This window comes from Haliaeetus leucocephalus, unplaced genomic scaffold (assembly GCF_000737465.1).
Source record: "Haliaeetus leucocephalus isolate CR32 unplaced genomic scaffold, Haliaeetus_leucocephalus-4.0 Scaffold636, whole genome shotgun sequence".
Taxonomy (NCBI): Eukaryota; Metazoa; Chordata; class Aves; order Accipitriformes; family Accipitridae; genus Haliaeetus; species Haliaeetus leucocephalus.
The window spans coordinates 57,174-73,028 of record NW_010973072.1 but is presented as its reverse complement, the minus strand read 5'-3'; the positions used below and the strand labels follow the sequence as shown (position 1 = coordinate 73,028).

Here is a 15,855-nt window from a genome sequence, read left to right as displayed (position 1 = left end):
TCACATGAACAGTCATGCTAAGTAGCCTCTGTATTCAAAACAGTCAAATATTAGCTAAATACATTTACTGAATCAATCGCTTCTTTTACACACAGGACAAGCAGAGAGCTACCCCATGTTTTAAAAGTCTTGGAATTTACTTTGGGGAGAGGTTATTACAAATGAACAACAAAAAGCATCTTGGATTAACTGCTGCTGCTGCAGTGTGCTCTTTCCATCCCCAACATTCAAAAAGCTAAATTCTGTTTCAGGAAACTGCATGAATTGCCCCAAATGCTAGGCAGCATCAGAAAACTTTAGACCATTGAAGAATCACTTCCTTCCTCCGAAATAAATGTCACTTAAAACTCCTCTCTCTTCTAGAGCTACTGTAAGTAAGAAAGATAAATCATTATCTGTTTTGTATTAAAGAAAAAAAAAACCCTACTGAAAAATATAGTTCATGACAACTTCTAAGTCTCAAGGCACGACACTCAGCTCCAACCACAAGTGCAGGAACTAAAAACCAAACAAAAAGATGCAGACAAGCAACTGGGAAAACATTGCTAATGAGTACCTGCCACCCAAGCACAGGAGAGCAAAACAAACACTGGACTGCATGACGAGAACTTACTGAGGAGATAAAGTGGGCATTCTTCCTTACAAACACTGCACCTACCCAGATCAGTGAAGAGACTTCAAATGCTGCTGTGCTGAACCTGCAATTCTTCAACCTGTTTCTGAAACGACGATGCCTGGTACCTCCACAGTCCCTCTCTCTCTTCTCATTCTAACATCTGGATACAGATTTACCTTAAGACCTTGAATTATTTCACTAATTATTTATACTGCCATACTAAAAATGGAAAGTACAATTCTCCCCTATATTCCCCCTTACTTCAACATGGGGAGAAAATGCTATAGATAGAAAATGTGGGACTCTTGATGGGATACGAGAAAATATTCCCATCTCGGCAGAAAAGGAGTATTTGCAGACAAACAGTGCCCAAGACAGAATTATCCAGCAATACACCATGTCCCATGAAACAATAATACTAATTTTAACTGTTCATTATTTAGTCTATTTAACTTTGCAACAGTAGCAAGCACCTGGATTTCTGGACAAACCTCAAATACAGCATTTTGGGAATCACTGTCAAAAAAGCATTAGCACAGCTTATTATCAATAAACGAGCTCAATACCCTACCTCAGCACATACCAGCACTTCGTGTCACGCATTCTACCACAAATACATTTGAGAAGGGAACACATATATGACTGCTAGGGACTTAAACCTGGTTTTAGGAGTCACATAGTAGAATGTACAGTAGAAATCTCAGTTACAACAAGCCAACGCTTCATTGTCACATTTTCAGGATGTGCCTGGTAAGCTTCACATAAAAAAAAAAAAAGCCCTTTCATTAGTAATAGTTAAACTTCACAGAACAGGAAACTGAAGTAAACTATTCCAGAAGCTTTATTAGAGCAAGCAGGAACACCACAAAACACAAACACCAAGACACCTGACAACAGCTATAACGGGAGTTTGAGTAGGGGTGACTTAACTCCTCTGGCAGGTTATTGAACGGGCACATCAGAAAAATAATACATTCAGATAGTCAAATGTCTAGACAATGGTTTTTCAGGAATGGGCTACACATCTACAAATGAGGAGTTTATTCATTAACAAAAGATAAGGGCTCTACACAGAGTTTCAAACCAAGCACTTGGCTCACTCTTACCGCAGTATCTGTGTACAAGTAACATACATTTAATCCACACTAGTTATTCAAATACCCGGTGATCTTTCCAGTTTGTGTACTGTGCCTACGTGGTAGATTTTTATGCCCTGACAAGGCAAAGGGAAGAGTAAATACTAGAGAGTAAAATTTCATCCTCCATTTGTTATGGTTCAACTATGTATTAGTATAAAAATATCCAAATGTATATAAATCAATACATTTATTTTAAGTTTTCTTGAAATAAAGGCATTTGGAAGGGAGTTTTCTTCAACTTACGAGACATGGCAAACTCACATCATGAAAAAAAGCTAATTGTGCAAAAAATGAAAACTATTTCTTTATCCTACAAGGCTCTAACAGAGCCATTACCAACTCAAGTGTAGGGATAGGATCCTTGCTGGTTTTGCTAGATTACAGCCCAACACTGAATTCAAGCTGCCATCTCCTTCTTTCCTTGCTTCCATAATGCACACCACCTCTGCCACGTGGAGCAGGACAGCACATCTGGAGTAAGTTATTGGCCTTACCGGCTCACTGCTTGCTGCCTTCGCTGGGGCTCAGCACCACCGGCTCCTCGTCAACTGAGAAGCCCAGGTAGTAGCACAGACTTCTTAATTAATTCAATACTACTTCTTGTCTGAGAAGTGCCTCATTCTACAAAGATCAAAGGATGAACCCTTTCAATGACCATCTAATATCAGCTACACTTCACTGGCTAATTTTCCATAAGATCATCTTCTAATAGTCACTGCAGCAGAGTTGTAATTTTACATTTACATATGCATCAAAAGGGCAATAAAACCTCTCGTAAGTACTCCCAGCCATCATCCTTCTTCTGATCCCACAGTCTGTGTTTATACTTCTTCTACTTTGTGTTCATTTTATGCTGAATCACCTAAATACAGCAGCAAGGACTTATAGAACACTGTTTTACTTTACTTATATTTGTGAAAGTCACTTGCTACATTTAAAATTGTCTTATTTAAACTATAGAGACACTCAATGTATATTAACTGCAGTTCCTGAGTGGAGTAGTATGTATTTCCCCCACGCAGACTGTTGTGTTACCATAATGCCCCAAAGATCACATTGAGCACAAACACACACACAATCACATTATTTCCAAAAGTTGAAAATTCTGTTATTAAAAACAATTGGCTGTTCTCTGAAATTAAACAATTATAACTGTAAACTTTAACAAAGAGTACCATTTGAGTTAGAAGGATTTAGTGTTTAAAAAGCTGCACCAAACATTGGTGGAGCATGGTCCAACTCCTGGGCTTAGTAAGCAGTGCAAGAATTAACAAATCCTTTACTCCAAATGGGTTAGACAAATAACGCACTGTCAGCACAATCTAATGCCGCAAAGCCTTCTCCATCACAGCAGCAGCAGAACAACTCGCACAAATTATGACTGTATTGGCTCTACACTTGTCTATGGCTGATATTAGGCTCATACAAGTCAAATCCTAATCTAAGTCCCAAAATACATATGTAACGCAGTTTATTTAAGTGTTTATCAAATACACTACTTCAAAGAAACACTGGTAAGTATGAAAGCCTACCAGGAAAATATCTTAACTTGGAAAAAAAATCTTAATCTAAATTTTAAGACAATTTCCAACTTTGTCACCTCCTGAAATCTTGGAAGGAATTAAATGCTTAACAGATGTACTACATTTTAAATATAGCCACATCACGCATGCATTTTTTATAACACTTAGAAAACACTGTGCCCAATCAAAAATGTCTTCCGTATGGTCTGATTCACTTTCAGTACCCGATTACGGACACAAAATCATACCAACTCCTGAACAGCAAACAGCCATCGCCAAACTGTCTCTATCTCCAAGCAGGGGCAAGCAACAAAGCACAACGGCCGTCTCAGTGCTTCATCAGGGCTCAGAAACCAGCACCTTCCTCTTAGCCTTTGCCTGCACATTTAAAAAAAAAATGGCATCCTTTATCTCCTTTTTTTCCTATTCCCTATATTAGACAAAGCCAGAGGTCACAAGCTCAGTTACCATGAGCATGCAGATCGTATTCAAACACACCTCCGTTACAGCGACAACCACCTTCCCGTTCCCGAGCTGGTCTCCTGCAAGCAGCACTGCAGAGCTCAGCAGATCCCACACCATACTGAAGCAACCACAGCTAAAAGCCAAGCATGCTTTGAAAACCTCTCTTAGATGCAGCTCCCACCTTCTATTATCAACAGGCAGATTTTATGACGGTCCCTATTAAATGTAGATAGCTAAGCAAAACTTTTATTAAAAATGCCACCCACTTGATGACCATCCACTAATTCATGCTACAAGAATTAAGCACACTTTCCATACTGATTAAACATGATTCAAGCATCTGATTATTCAGAGATAACGGACTGCAATGACAATTCAGAGTATTTTCATGTAAGAAGCAACCTAAGGGTGCACATATTTACTGAAATACTATATATACACATATATATGTGTGTACAAAAAGCAAATAACTCACAACAGCTTTATATAATTAAGATTTTTGGACTTATTTGTGGAAAACTATCATCAAATACCAAACTAAATTAATTGAGACAGGTAAGAAAACGTGACTTTGGTGAAGACTATCAGACCTTTTGTTTATCTCTGTATTCACAGCAAATTCCAGCAGCAGCAATGTTTCATAAGTGGAGATGTACATGTTATTTTAACATCCTCAGCAGAAAAATTCAGTTACTGATCATTTTGGATTCCAGAACCTGGGGTGAGGCATGGGGTGTGTGTGTTTCTCTTAAATGGTTTATTAGGATTATGAAACAACTTATAATAAATTTTCTCATCCTCACGTGGTACTTTTAAGAATGCTCTCTGCTTCTAGTTGATGCCACATTGCCAAGCAGCAAGTAAAACATTAAAAATTATTCATACTGTCTCATTAGCAACTTATATGTACATACAAGATGTAATCTCTTTCATAACCTCTATCTTAGTAGCAAGGTCAGTCCCAAATAGGGAGTCAGACAGAGCAAAACAAGTAAAATCCTTTTACTTTCCTACATATTGTTATCAAATCAGAATGAAGTTTTAAAAACTGGAAATATATGGGAAAGGTTACAAAAGCCTTGGATCAAAGTCTGATTATCTGCTGGTGTAATTTCACTGTGGGCCTGTGTGATACTGCAAAGTCTCCATCTTTCTTCTGGAAGCCTGTGGCCATTCCTTCTCTTAGTGCAGTCCAAACAGACCTCCTAGAAACACAGACAGCTCTTACTAAGCATCACGCTGTCTAAACAAAGGAAATTTGGAGCCAATGTTGTACCTGGTCTCTTTGCAACATTTCCTCATCATATCCTGTCTTTAGCACCGGTCCTGTCAGGCTCTGAGCACTTCCAAAAGATTTATCTGTTGTACTTTTGTCCAAGTTGGTCAGAGGTTAAAGACACTTAGTACCTTACAGGACGAACTTCGCACGTCCATTAAATGAGTTAAAGAATGCAAGAATTTGATTCCAAGAACTTACTGGGAACAGCTATGCAAAAGCTTCCCAGGGAGGTCTTTTGAAAATAGCATACCTAATGTAATAACCTGTATATTAGGCATATGCATCTAAGTCAAACATCAAAGCTGCACATTTAAAAAAATAACAAGATTCCATTTGTGACTCAAATATCCTTATCTAATGAATGTAAAGAATTAAGCATCCAGTATTAGAAGCAGAAGTTTTTCTATGTCTCCTGTAGGCTGAATAAATATTTAATAGCATGTTTGATTGCAATTATAGACTTTTTTTTTGCTTATCATGCAGTTAAGCACAGTCAACCAAACCACCACCATTTTGGCTCTTAAAACATACGAATAGTTGTTAATATCATTATTGATTATCAGTTAGCTTTGCTTTCCACTTTCTCCTCCTCCTTCTCTTTTCAGGAGGAAAAAAAGGAATTCTTCCATTAAGACCTATAAATTAACAGAACTGGAAGGAAACTAAGTCTTTATAGACTTATAGACAGCTGGATTTGGACGCTTTTCGGGTCTCTTTCCATGTGGCCCCTCTCCTTCCTTTGCAATGGGAGGACCTCTGGTTTAAGGAACCACACGGCCAGCAGGAACCTTCCAGCCCACAATGACATCCACACAAATGAATTTGAGTTAACTTCAGCTGACAGCTGAAGGGGAGGAAAAAAAAGGAAAAGGAAAGCAAATTGCTCTTTGACTAGTAGATATTCAAGATGTTACATGTATAGCAAAAGACATTTTCCTTTCTTTGCAGGTTTCTGCATATCTTAAGCAGCAGACAGAAGGAAAGGCTCGTTAGCAAGGTAGTGGACTTTATTCCTCTAGTTCCCCTGTACTGTTCCAATTCTGGAGATTTTTAAGTAATGCTGTTTTATGACAATAACATGATTTCTAAGTTTATCAAGTCAAGTTGAAGACAACAGCTTTAGAAGTGCAACAAGAGGAACAGTAAGTGCTATCAGTGAAATAAAGACTTGCAATATAATCATTGTTATTTATATGGTTTGCTAAGAATTTCCACATTAAGTTACTGTAGCAAATACAAACCCAAAAAGTTTTCAGGTGGTTGTAAAGGGCATTTTGAGTCCAAGGGATGCTAGCTGAAGAAATATATTTAGAACATTTTATTCCTTCACAAAGTAATTTCAGAACCATGAAAAGTATCTATCCCTAAAGCCATACATCTAGTAGGCCTATTGCTCTAGGTTAAAACATTTGGGGGGGGGAAAATGAAGGAGAATATTCATTTGACGAAAACAATTTGGTTGGAAGGGCAGTACAGATTTCTGGTACAGTCCAATACTGACAAATGCCTAGCAAGATAAGCCTAACCAGCCAAAGCTGTTCTGTTGCCCAAGACAGTACCAGTACCCCAACATGACATTTGGGTGAAAAAAAAGCTGTAACACTATGATACAATCTCCAGTCTATACTTCTCCTCCAACTGCCACTTTATATTTTCACAAATTATTACTTGGGAGCAAGCAGTTACACTTCCAAAACCTGCATGGCTTTGTTTTAAGTCTAGTTCCAACAATTTCCTACAAACCTATGAAACAGCCATCACAATAACGCAAACTTACATAGCAGGACCTGTTAAAATGTGTTAATGAAACTCTATCGACTAGCTGGCTTCTTTGCAATGGCAGCTCCCACTGGAAGTTAAAAATTTAAAGGCTAAGAATTTATTTTTTCTTTCTTTTCAAAGGACAGAAATGAGATTGAAAATCATCTAAAAATAGCAGAGAATTTTCAAGTGTCAGCTGTAACGGAAAGAGGAATGGCTGTCTCTCCTTACAGAGCCAGGATGGATGGAGTGAGCTTGTGATTCAGGATCAAGAGATAGCTTACACACAAACTGTAGATGGTAGAAAATAATTTACTAATTTTAGTAATATTCCAGGACAATCCACAGCAACTTGAAATCCAATGAAATTGTACTTTGTTTTAAAGTGGTTAATGTAAATTCTTATATACCTTGCCTGCCAGAAGGAAAAGTAAAGTACATATTGTAAAATAACTGCAAAAAGAGTTTTAAACAACCCATTCAAATCATGCATCCTCCTCATGACAGAAGATGAATATAAATTACGTGTCTTTGACTTTGTTTTGTCTTTTCCATCAATCTTTCTCCCCTAAAAGCCACAGTGTCAAGGCTTTTATTTAAAGAAGCTCTCTCACATTTAAATAGTCCCTCACCTGCCTCTGAAGATTCACTGATATAAACGGGAAGAAGGAAGAAGAGAGCTCAGATTTTTAATTTGTAGGTTACTTGTTTACATTGCAGCACCTATATTTTAGGTAGCCAAAGAGAGAAACATAAATGAAAGACTCTGCAGATGATGATCACCGAACGCAGCAGAAGCCATGGTGTCCCTCCAATATCACAGGACATCGGATTTCAACGCTCATCTTTCCCATGTTCTAGAATAAAGCTCCATTCCTGCCATGCTCACTTCAACTCTTGCAGGATATAAATGTCTTAAGGTCTACTGAAACTGTTACTTCACCCTACAGTGCTTATATGGGACTTAAACTGGCAGAGCTGCAACAGTTCACAACCAGACTGTCAAGTACCGCCTTGATTTACTTGTTAATTAGCATCAGGACACACAATAAATTGAAACTGGAGCCCACACTGTTAAACAAAGTATATGGTTAGAGTCAGTCTTCATCCCATGCAAAGCAGAGAATCTTACATAGATACTAAATATGCTTATAAATTATTTTTCACTGTGTGCAGTCAAATTAGCCCACAAGTATGTTATCAAAAACTCGAAGTCTCAAAAGCCAACATCCAAGTTTCCCTTGAATAATAATAAAAACAGCTTACGTGTGAATATTTTTTAATTGAGACATTTCTTCTACTTGGTCTTGCACAAATAAAACCAAAAGCAATTCAACAGATCTTCCTCAAAATTTGGAGAAATTGTGACCTTCCTGCAGAGGTCACAAAACCTACCTGGCAGTAAAGCTGATCAGTACTAATGCACAAATACATAGCTTTACTTTCAGAAAAAGTTATGTCATTGCATCATGTAAAATATTTGGAAAGCTCATAATCACTAGCTTTTCCTACAAAGTTCTTTCTTTTGTTTATAGCTATGAAACACTTCTTCACCATGTGCAGACTTGACAAAAATCAGGTTGAGCAACTATATTCACTATTTACCTCCTTTTTGCTATTACATGGTAAAATTACAGATCATGTCAAAATGCTAAATCAATGTAGAATTTACTACTTCCTGGCAATATGCCTTCATGCAAATTACCTCTAATTATAATTATTTATCTGTCACTGAATACTTCTCATTTTTTAAGTACAGGAGTGAAGTCAACCTGTGTATGATATTTTCAGCCTCACGCTTGAAAATAAGATCATGAACCACTACCTCAATAAAAACAGCTAATACGTCAGATTATGTAAAATTGATAAACTGGCTAGTCACTGTAATTTTCTGTCTCAGTCAGCACTCAGAATTTTGTTTTGTGGGAAAGTGGAAATACATACACATGCTTACTTCATTACCACCTTAAAAAAAATTTGCCATTTGTTCTACCTATCAATTGTTGCCTGACCATCAGATTAGCATCAGAACACATGAAATCCAGAATTACAATGCCTGTCACAAACGAGTTCAATAAATATAAAAAGCCAGTAATCTAAAGATTTACATTTATTGAACATGAAGAAACTAGAGGTTGAATGGGAAGACCTGCACAGCAGCTGGCAAGTCACAAGACAAGCACCCTAATCTCCTGCACTCACCCCCAAAACACCCACTAGTTAGAGACTAAAGCTGCTCTTAGGCAAGCCACAGAGCAAAGTTGAATCTGTGCAGAGCTCTCTGCAGAGCTCTCCTGTTGGCACAAGCACAAGCCTTCTAGATTTACACTATGCCCAGCAGGTTGGGCTCAAAAAGCTGAGGGAAAACTTTCATCTTATCTTTCATCTACCTATGAACTTCCAGAAGCACATGACAGCTACAGGTCCTCTGCGCCCAGGTCTGGTAAAAGACAGGAAGACAGGGCAGGCAGGGAAGACTTCTCTGCTGTCACGGTGTAATCATGGTCTCCCCCCCAGTCAGCCACAGAGGGGAGGAAGGGAAGAAAAATTCAATGACTTATCTCTTCATAACCTCACCTGAGACTTTTGTCTTTCAGGAACACCCGCACTGTGGTTCCCTGTAACCCAAACCTGAAGAAGCAGCAGAGTGTCAAGTCACCAGGCAGAGCTGTATCCCATGGTCTGCCAAGGGAAGAGCATCCCACGGGTCACAGGTTGCCACCACGTAAAGAGCTAGGCTATTTATGGAGAAATAATAGCCTTAAATTACATTAAAAGGTTTCAATGTCGAGCAAAACAGTGACTTTTATAACTGATTTGCTTTATTAAAAAAATGTTTAAAAGTAAAGCAGATATTAAAAGAAACATGGAGAACAGTGAAAGACCACACAGTAAGCTGCAGATCTTTGATAGGCTTTATCACGAATAGCCACCAGCTGCCACAGGTGAACTGGTGGATTTTCACGCAGTAAGCACTGTGAAAGCTGACCTTCCCTCTGAAGCCATCAACAACTGTTTGGTTAGCCAGGTGACAGAGTGCACAAGATCCGCTTACGCTTTTTCCATGATGAAGCAAACAACAAAATCAGAGAGAAAAGTGTCTCTGTACCTTCAAGGGCTTCTAACAGAAATTCAGCAATAAAGGCATTCCTTGAGGCAAACTGAACAAGGAGGTGTCTTGCAGCAAAAAGTTCGGGAATTATTTTAACAGGAACTTCAATGATAATTACTTTTATTAGAGTATCAGCATACGTACAAATGCCCCAAATGAAATCATGGTTCCGCTGTGCTATGCTCTATAAACACACAGTAAGCATTCTTGCCCCAACATGCTTATGTATTTTGAGCATTCAAAAAAAGATGCCGGCGACCCTGGTATTTCTGGAAGAGTTGCTGGCTGGCTGGCAAATAGCAATATTGTGACCTCCCAAGTAACAAGAAAGAGAAATGCAAACAACCAAGAAGAACAGAGCAAAACAAAAATAATTCCATAAGCAGAACTTTCTATATCCCAGGAAGAGATCTCTGACTCCAGAGCTCAGAAAGGACACATTAACATGTATTATGTGACTCTCAGTATCTCAGTCTTCAATAAATTTATTTGCTAGGAAGTTCAGCAAGAAAACAGAGTGAATTGTCTCAAATCCCATGGCAAAATTATTATGGAAGATATAATTGAACTGATGTCTAGGGTTTATCTGTGGACCTCAAAAAATCACCACAACATTGCTCTCCTGCGCTCCCCTCACATCCAAGGGGATCAGGTGCTGTGAAAACAGATGGCCTAAGCAATCTTAAAACAAACAACAGTCAGAGACAGGCAAAAATATTTTAAGGTCATCTATGGCTTGCTTGCTTTGTTGGTTTGTTTTATACACCATCTACTCAATTCAGAAGTCAGAAACAGGAGGGAACATACCAGGGCCCCACTTCTTCCAATAAGAAGCCAAGGAAGCAAAGGAGGAAGAAAAGATATTTCCATCCTAAGAGTTCAGTGAACCATGAAACAGCACAGGGAAACAGAAATTTACTTTTGCCTCACCTATTCCAAAAACCAAGGAGCAGCACCAGGACAACTCAGGGTACATCCACATTGGTATTTCAAATGGAACGAGGAGCATGGTTTTGAAGCAGTTTGCCCAATTCACTCCTACGTACCCTGCTTTGGTGCACACTGTAGAGTTGTACCTGGATTCCTTCTGGGTGAACCAAACCAAGAGGCTCACTCCAGGAGCACACTTGATGTGCTCCAGCCACAGAGGTACTTTTGTTGAAAGACCCATTCCAGAACTACTCTTAGGTAGAAGTCCTGAAACGTGCATAACGTGGACACTGAGTCCTCGGCACCCCCCATTTTGCTCTATAAAGAGTTTACTCGATCATGTTGACTTAGCTTCAGAAAAATAGCTATGACTACTGTGGCAGCTCAGACAATTAAGAGATAATATACTAGACATACAATATAAAAAATAGGATATCATTAAGATACCAAAGGAAGCTGAGAAGTGAAGTACCAGTAAGGAAACAAAACTTATGGCTGTTATCTCCGCAGCACTTTCATACTTGAAAAGAGTACAATGTATGACATAACTGAACAACCACAACAAACTTCCTCTTCTCTATCACTACTATCAACAAATTCTCAGGGAAAATAGTAAAGCAAAGCTTCCTAACAGCACCACCGTTCACAAAACTGAGCAGGTGCTTGGCAGAGGACAATTAATTAAGAGGTGAAATCTCAGTTTACTCTATTAAATCTCAGAGCTGCTCCTTAACAAAACCCTCCCCTGCAGCAGGCTCTAGACGCCAGCCTGTGGCACTGCTGTTAGATTGCTTTTATCATTGCCTTTTTTTTTTTTCTCCCCAATGTCATTTACCTATCAGCCAAGTAATATGACTGCAGAACAAAGTACTGAGGAAACAGGAAAAAATGGGCAACTCCACAGCACCCACCATGTGCCCCTGAAGGTCTGGGCATGGGAGGGAAAGGGACTACGTGCCACAGACTTGCGGATAAAGGCAGTCACGGCAGAGGTCTGCTTGGTTTAAAAGTACACACAGACTCTGATTTCTGGAACTATATAAGACTGATAAGAAATGGAAGCTAATTACAGTTCCACAATAAAATACAGAAGGGAAAGGGGGAAAAAACCAACCCAACCATATTCCTCCTTAAAGTAATTCCTACCACATGCTGCAGTTGCTTTCATAGCTAGGTTTTCAGGGCAAGAAAAGACCATTAAAATGTCAGTCCACAAAGCATACTTCATCTTATCTAGACTGCATGTCAGTTTGTTCATCTGTAGTGCCCTGGCTAAAGCAGGACCTGTGAAAGGCATTCAGAGCTGTAAAATCCGAACCACTGTACTGACGAGACACAACAGCCTATGCCCTCTTGCAATAAATGTAACCAAGGTCAGAACAGAGGTCTGAGAAAGACCATGAAAAAAACCACTCCCGGCATGGGGTGTCATTACTCTAGACAGTGCTCTTGTGATCTCCTAGAAAATATAAACAAATAAATAAAAACACTTAAGAGCAGTACCATCAGTCTCCACAAGTAAGTTCATGTCATTTTGTGATTAATGATACCAAGTACAGTTATAAATTTTGCAAAAATACTTCATTTCATTTGTTGCTACAACACAATCTTTATACTGCATCTGGCTGTAAAAGTAGATGAAGTGGGAAATATCGCAGGGTTGTTTCTCTACGACCTGTTCAATTTATTTTCACCAGATTCAGCTTAGAGGAATGGAGAGATTATGTCTGACCCTTTTTTCTTGAAATCACACTTCCACTGAAATACATCAGTGTCAACAATTTTCAAAGAAATTAACTGAATTTGTATTTTTAGAACCTAAACAGAAAGCCAAAGCCCAGGGACACACATCTGCTTCAGTTCTATGGCTTCCAGCCACCAATGTCACTGTCGATATTTTTCCTCCCCGTAAGCCTCTCATTTCAGCCCCATTGCCACATGCATGCGGACAGCTAGCTCACCAAAAATAAGTATTTGTGTCACATCAAAATAAGCACCTGCCACAGGCGAGCGGCCTGCCATTACTGCTTCCACCACTGTTTTGCAATCTCTCCCCCCACCGTCCTTACTCACTGACCTTTCTACAACCATCCTGGCCTCGTTTTGTATTTGTTGCAACAAATATCTCCTTCCTCCATCACAACGCTGTCCTGTGACTCCTTCAGTTTCTTCCACTCTGTTTTCCATCCTTACTTTATAAAAATGGGTACATTTCTAAACACAACAAATAAACTCCCATAGCATAAAAGGGTTTGCAACATATTGCACTCCCATTTTGATTCATCTGCTCCCCACCTTGGGCTACAAGCACTGCAGACAACCATACCTCCTCAAGACAAAGGCACAGCACTAAAGAGACAGCTTTTACTAAAGAGACAGTTAAACCCTCAGCATGTACAATCCTCCTGCATGCGCTTCTAAGTGCTGCTAGAAAGCAGTCAGGGTTTCATTTCAAAATTAATACTCTGTAGAAAAATGAAAATCAGACCCTTAGCCAAGCCATAAGGGGAACCAAAGGATCCCTCATTTTCTTTTCCGAAAGGCAAATTTGCAGTTTCATCCCCAAATCCTTAGAGCTGCAGAAACAAGAGCATCTGCCAGCTCACTGAACCACCTGAGTAACTTTTTCCAGCCTAACTTCAAACTGTAACAACTTGCTATATCAAACTGCCAAATCTACAGTGCTCATTTCTTTCTGTGAATCCAGCTGTCATTTTTCCCAAATGCCTTCGCAGTCCCAACTCTCCCAATGCCAAAAAAAACTTTTCACAGATATACATAATTTTGCAAAACACATATGCTCTATGTATGGCACATGAAGTCAATTAACAAGTTTACTTACTGAATTAAAGGATGACACAACAGTAAAACAAAAACCTCTTGCAGACAGCAAACACATTAACCTTCTCCTCCCTATGATGTGATACTCTCACAAGGAGCGCTAAGGAGTTCTAAAGTCTGAGTACATTTTTAGTATCCCAGAAGATCTTTTACACTTATCTCCATGGCATCTTTTATTCTGTAATTCCCATGGTGTTTCTGATCACCAGCACGCAGAGTTAAATGTAAAATGTGTTCAATTTGCAAGTCAGCAAGGATAAAACATGCGCTAGGGAAAACACATACCCTCATAAAAGAAAAAAAAAGAAAAAAAAAAAAAGACTGAGCCCAAAAAAAAAAAAACCACGTACCTTTTAACTGGTCGGCTACCACGCTCTGACCAACTCGCTCAATCACCTTTCCATCCTCCATTTCATAACGGTCATCCAAGTATTTCGCAGTAGCTTCCGAAATATGGACTTTTCCAGCCACCCCGAGCTGCTCCATCAGATTGGCCAAATTGACATCATTGGACCACACATCGAACTTGAATCTCCTCATTCCCAAAATGCCACACAGGACCGTCCCGGTATGAACACCGACTCTCATGTTCACCATTTCTTTTTTCTCTTGGCAAAACTGCTCGATGGCTTTAATCATACCTAAGCCCATCTCGATGCAGCAGTAAGCATGGTCTGCCCGGGGTTCTGGGCAGCCAGCTACACAGTAATAACAGTCTCCCAAAGTGCTTATCTTCTCGCATTTAGTGTCCTCGCACAGACGGTCGAAACGTCCAAAGAGGTCATTCAGGAGTCCCACCAGAGCGTGGGCAGATTTATTGGCACTCATTTTCGTGAAGCCAACAATATCTGCGAACAAAATGCTCACTTGCTCTATCTGCTGCATTTTAAAAGGACGGAATATTATGGGGGTTTTCTGTATGGAGGGCTTCTTCTTCCTGTTTTTGGGGCTTGAGGTGGAATGACGTTTGACAGAGTTTTCACTTTCATCATCCCCCTGCTTCATTAAGTCATCAGCTATTATTCTTGGCATAACAGAATGAATCATCCTCTCTTTCAGGGCTTTTTCCACTTCCAAGTCTTTTCCATGCATGATGGATTGCCCCACTTTCAGGAATGTGCTTCTCGACCTGACTTCGGACATGATAAATAAATGAATACCGATGGCGTGGATGCAGATGTGCAGGAAGGCTTTACTCAACAGCTCCCAGTAAACTGCACCAGCTCCGAGAGGCGTAAAACAGTTCTCATCGCGGAAGTGATAACCAAAGGTCTCGAAGAGGACCGAGTATGACAGTCCCAGAAACAAGCTTAAATACAAGGGTAAGTGCATCACCGTGTAAAGCAACAAGAGCACTTCAATACACATAGAAAAACTGCCTACTTGAGAAAGACAAGTCTCTGCGGGATCTGCTGGGGGAGTCCGATTGGACATGTCACCACTTCCTGAGCTAGGTTTCAGAGCCTGGAACTGCGGAGCGAGAGTCAAAGCAAAAACCAGGAGGGTGAGTATCAGCGAAGTCCATACGTAATGGCGGGCGTAAGTCTTAGTGAAAGTGAACACAAAAAACGCTACACATACCAAGAGGAAGCACAGAGCCGGCACCATGAAAACGATCTGTTTGTCTCTCATGTGTATGCCGAAGTAGATGCCCCAGAGAAGGCAGGCCACGCCAATGTAGAAGAGGGCATAGCGAAACCTGCGCTGGGTCTGCGGGAAGCACCTCTCCATGCAAGCCTCCTCCAGGTTGTTGGAGTCAAACTTGGGGTTCCACCACTTGGAAGAGGCCCTCTCGAAGAGCTGCGGCAGCTTCTTCTGCCGGCGGAGGCCGGGGCCGCTGCCACCACCTCCGCCGGCTCGGCGGGTGCCCCCCGACTCCCCCGAGCTGCAGCTGGAGGAGATGCTGTACTTGCAGTGCTTGGAAGAGGAGCAGCCCTGGTGCTGCTTGGGGTTGATTTTCACCGTCACGCTGTTGCTGTCCCCGCTGGAGTCGCAGCTCACCTCGGTGCTGTGGTGATGCAGCAGCTGCTGGTGCGGTGGGGAAGCCATGTTGTCAATTCCTCCTGAAGAGCCCGCTCAGGAGTTGGGTCTCTCGGGCTGGGAAAGCCACCGGGCTCCTCGGAGAGTCGCCTCTAGTCTCCTCCCGCCGCCGCCGCCGCCGCCGCCTGCGCGGAGGGGCGGCCGGGCAG

General features: G+C 40.5%; 1 protein-coding gene across 3 annotated transcripts in view; it reads right to left on the bottom strand.

Annotated features, from left to right (window-relative positions):
- The window catches only part of ADCY9 (adenylate cyclase 9), an 88,870-nt gene extending 73,021 nt beyond the window's left edge, over positions 1–15,849 (bottom strand). For 2 of the 3 annotated variants that reach the window (XM_010578351.1, XM_010578352.1), the window contains exon 1: positions 14,017–15,849. In XM_010578351.1, the coding sequence (XP_010576653.1) occupies positions 14,017–15,715 (1,699 nt within the window). In that variant the 5' untranslated portion in view covers positions 15,716–15,849. The remainder of the gene's footprint in view (positions 1–14,016) is intronic. The other variant, XM_010578353.1, reaches the window with a different exon arrangement.
- Positions 15,850–15,855: the final 6 nt, after the last annotated feature.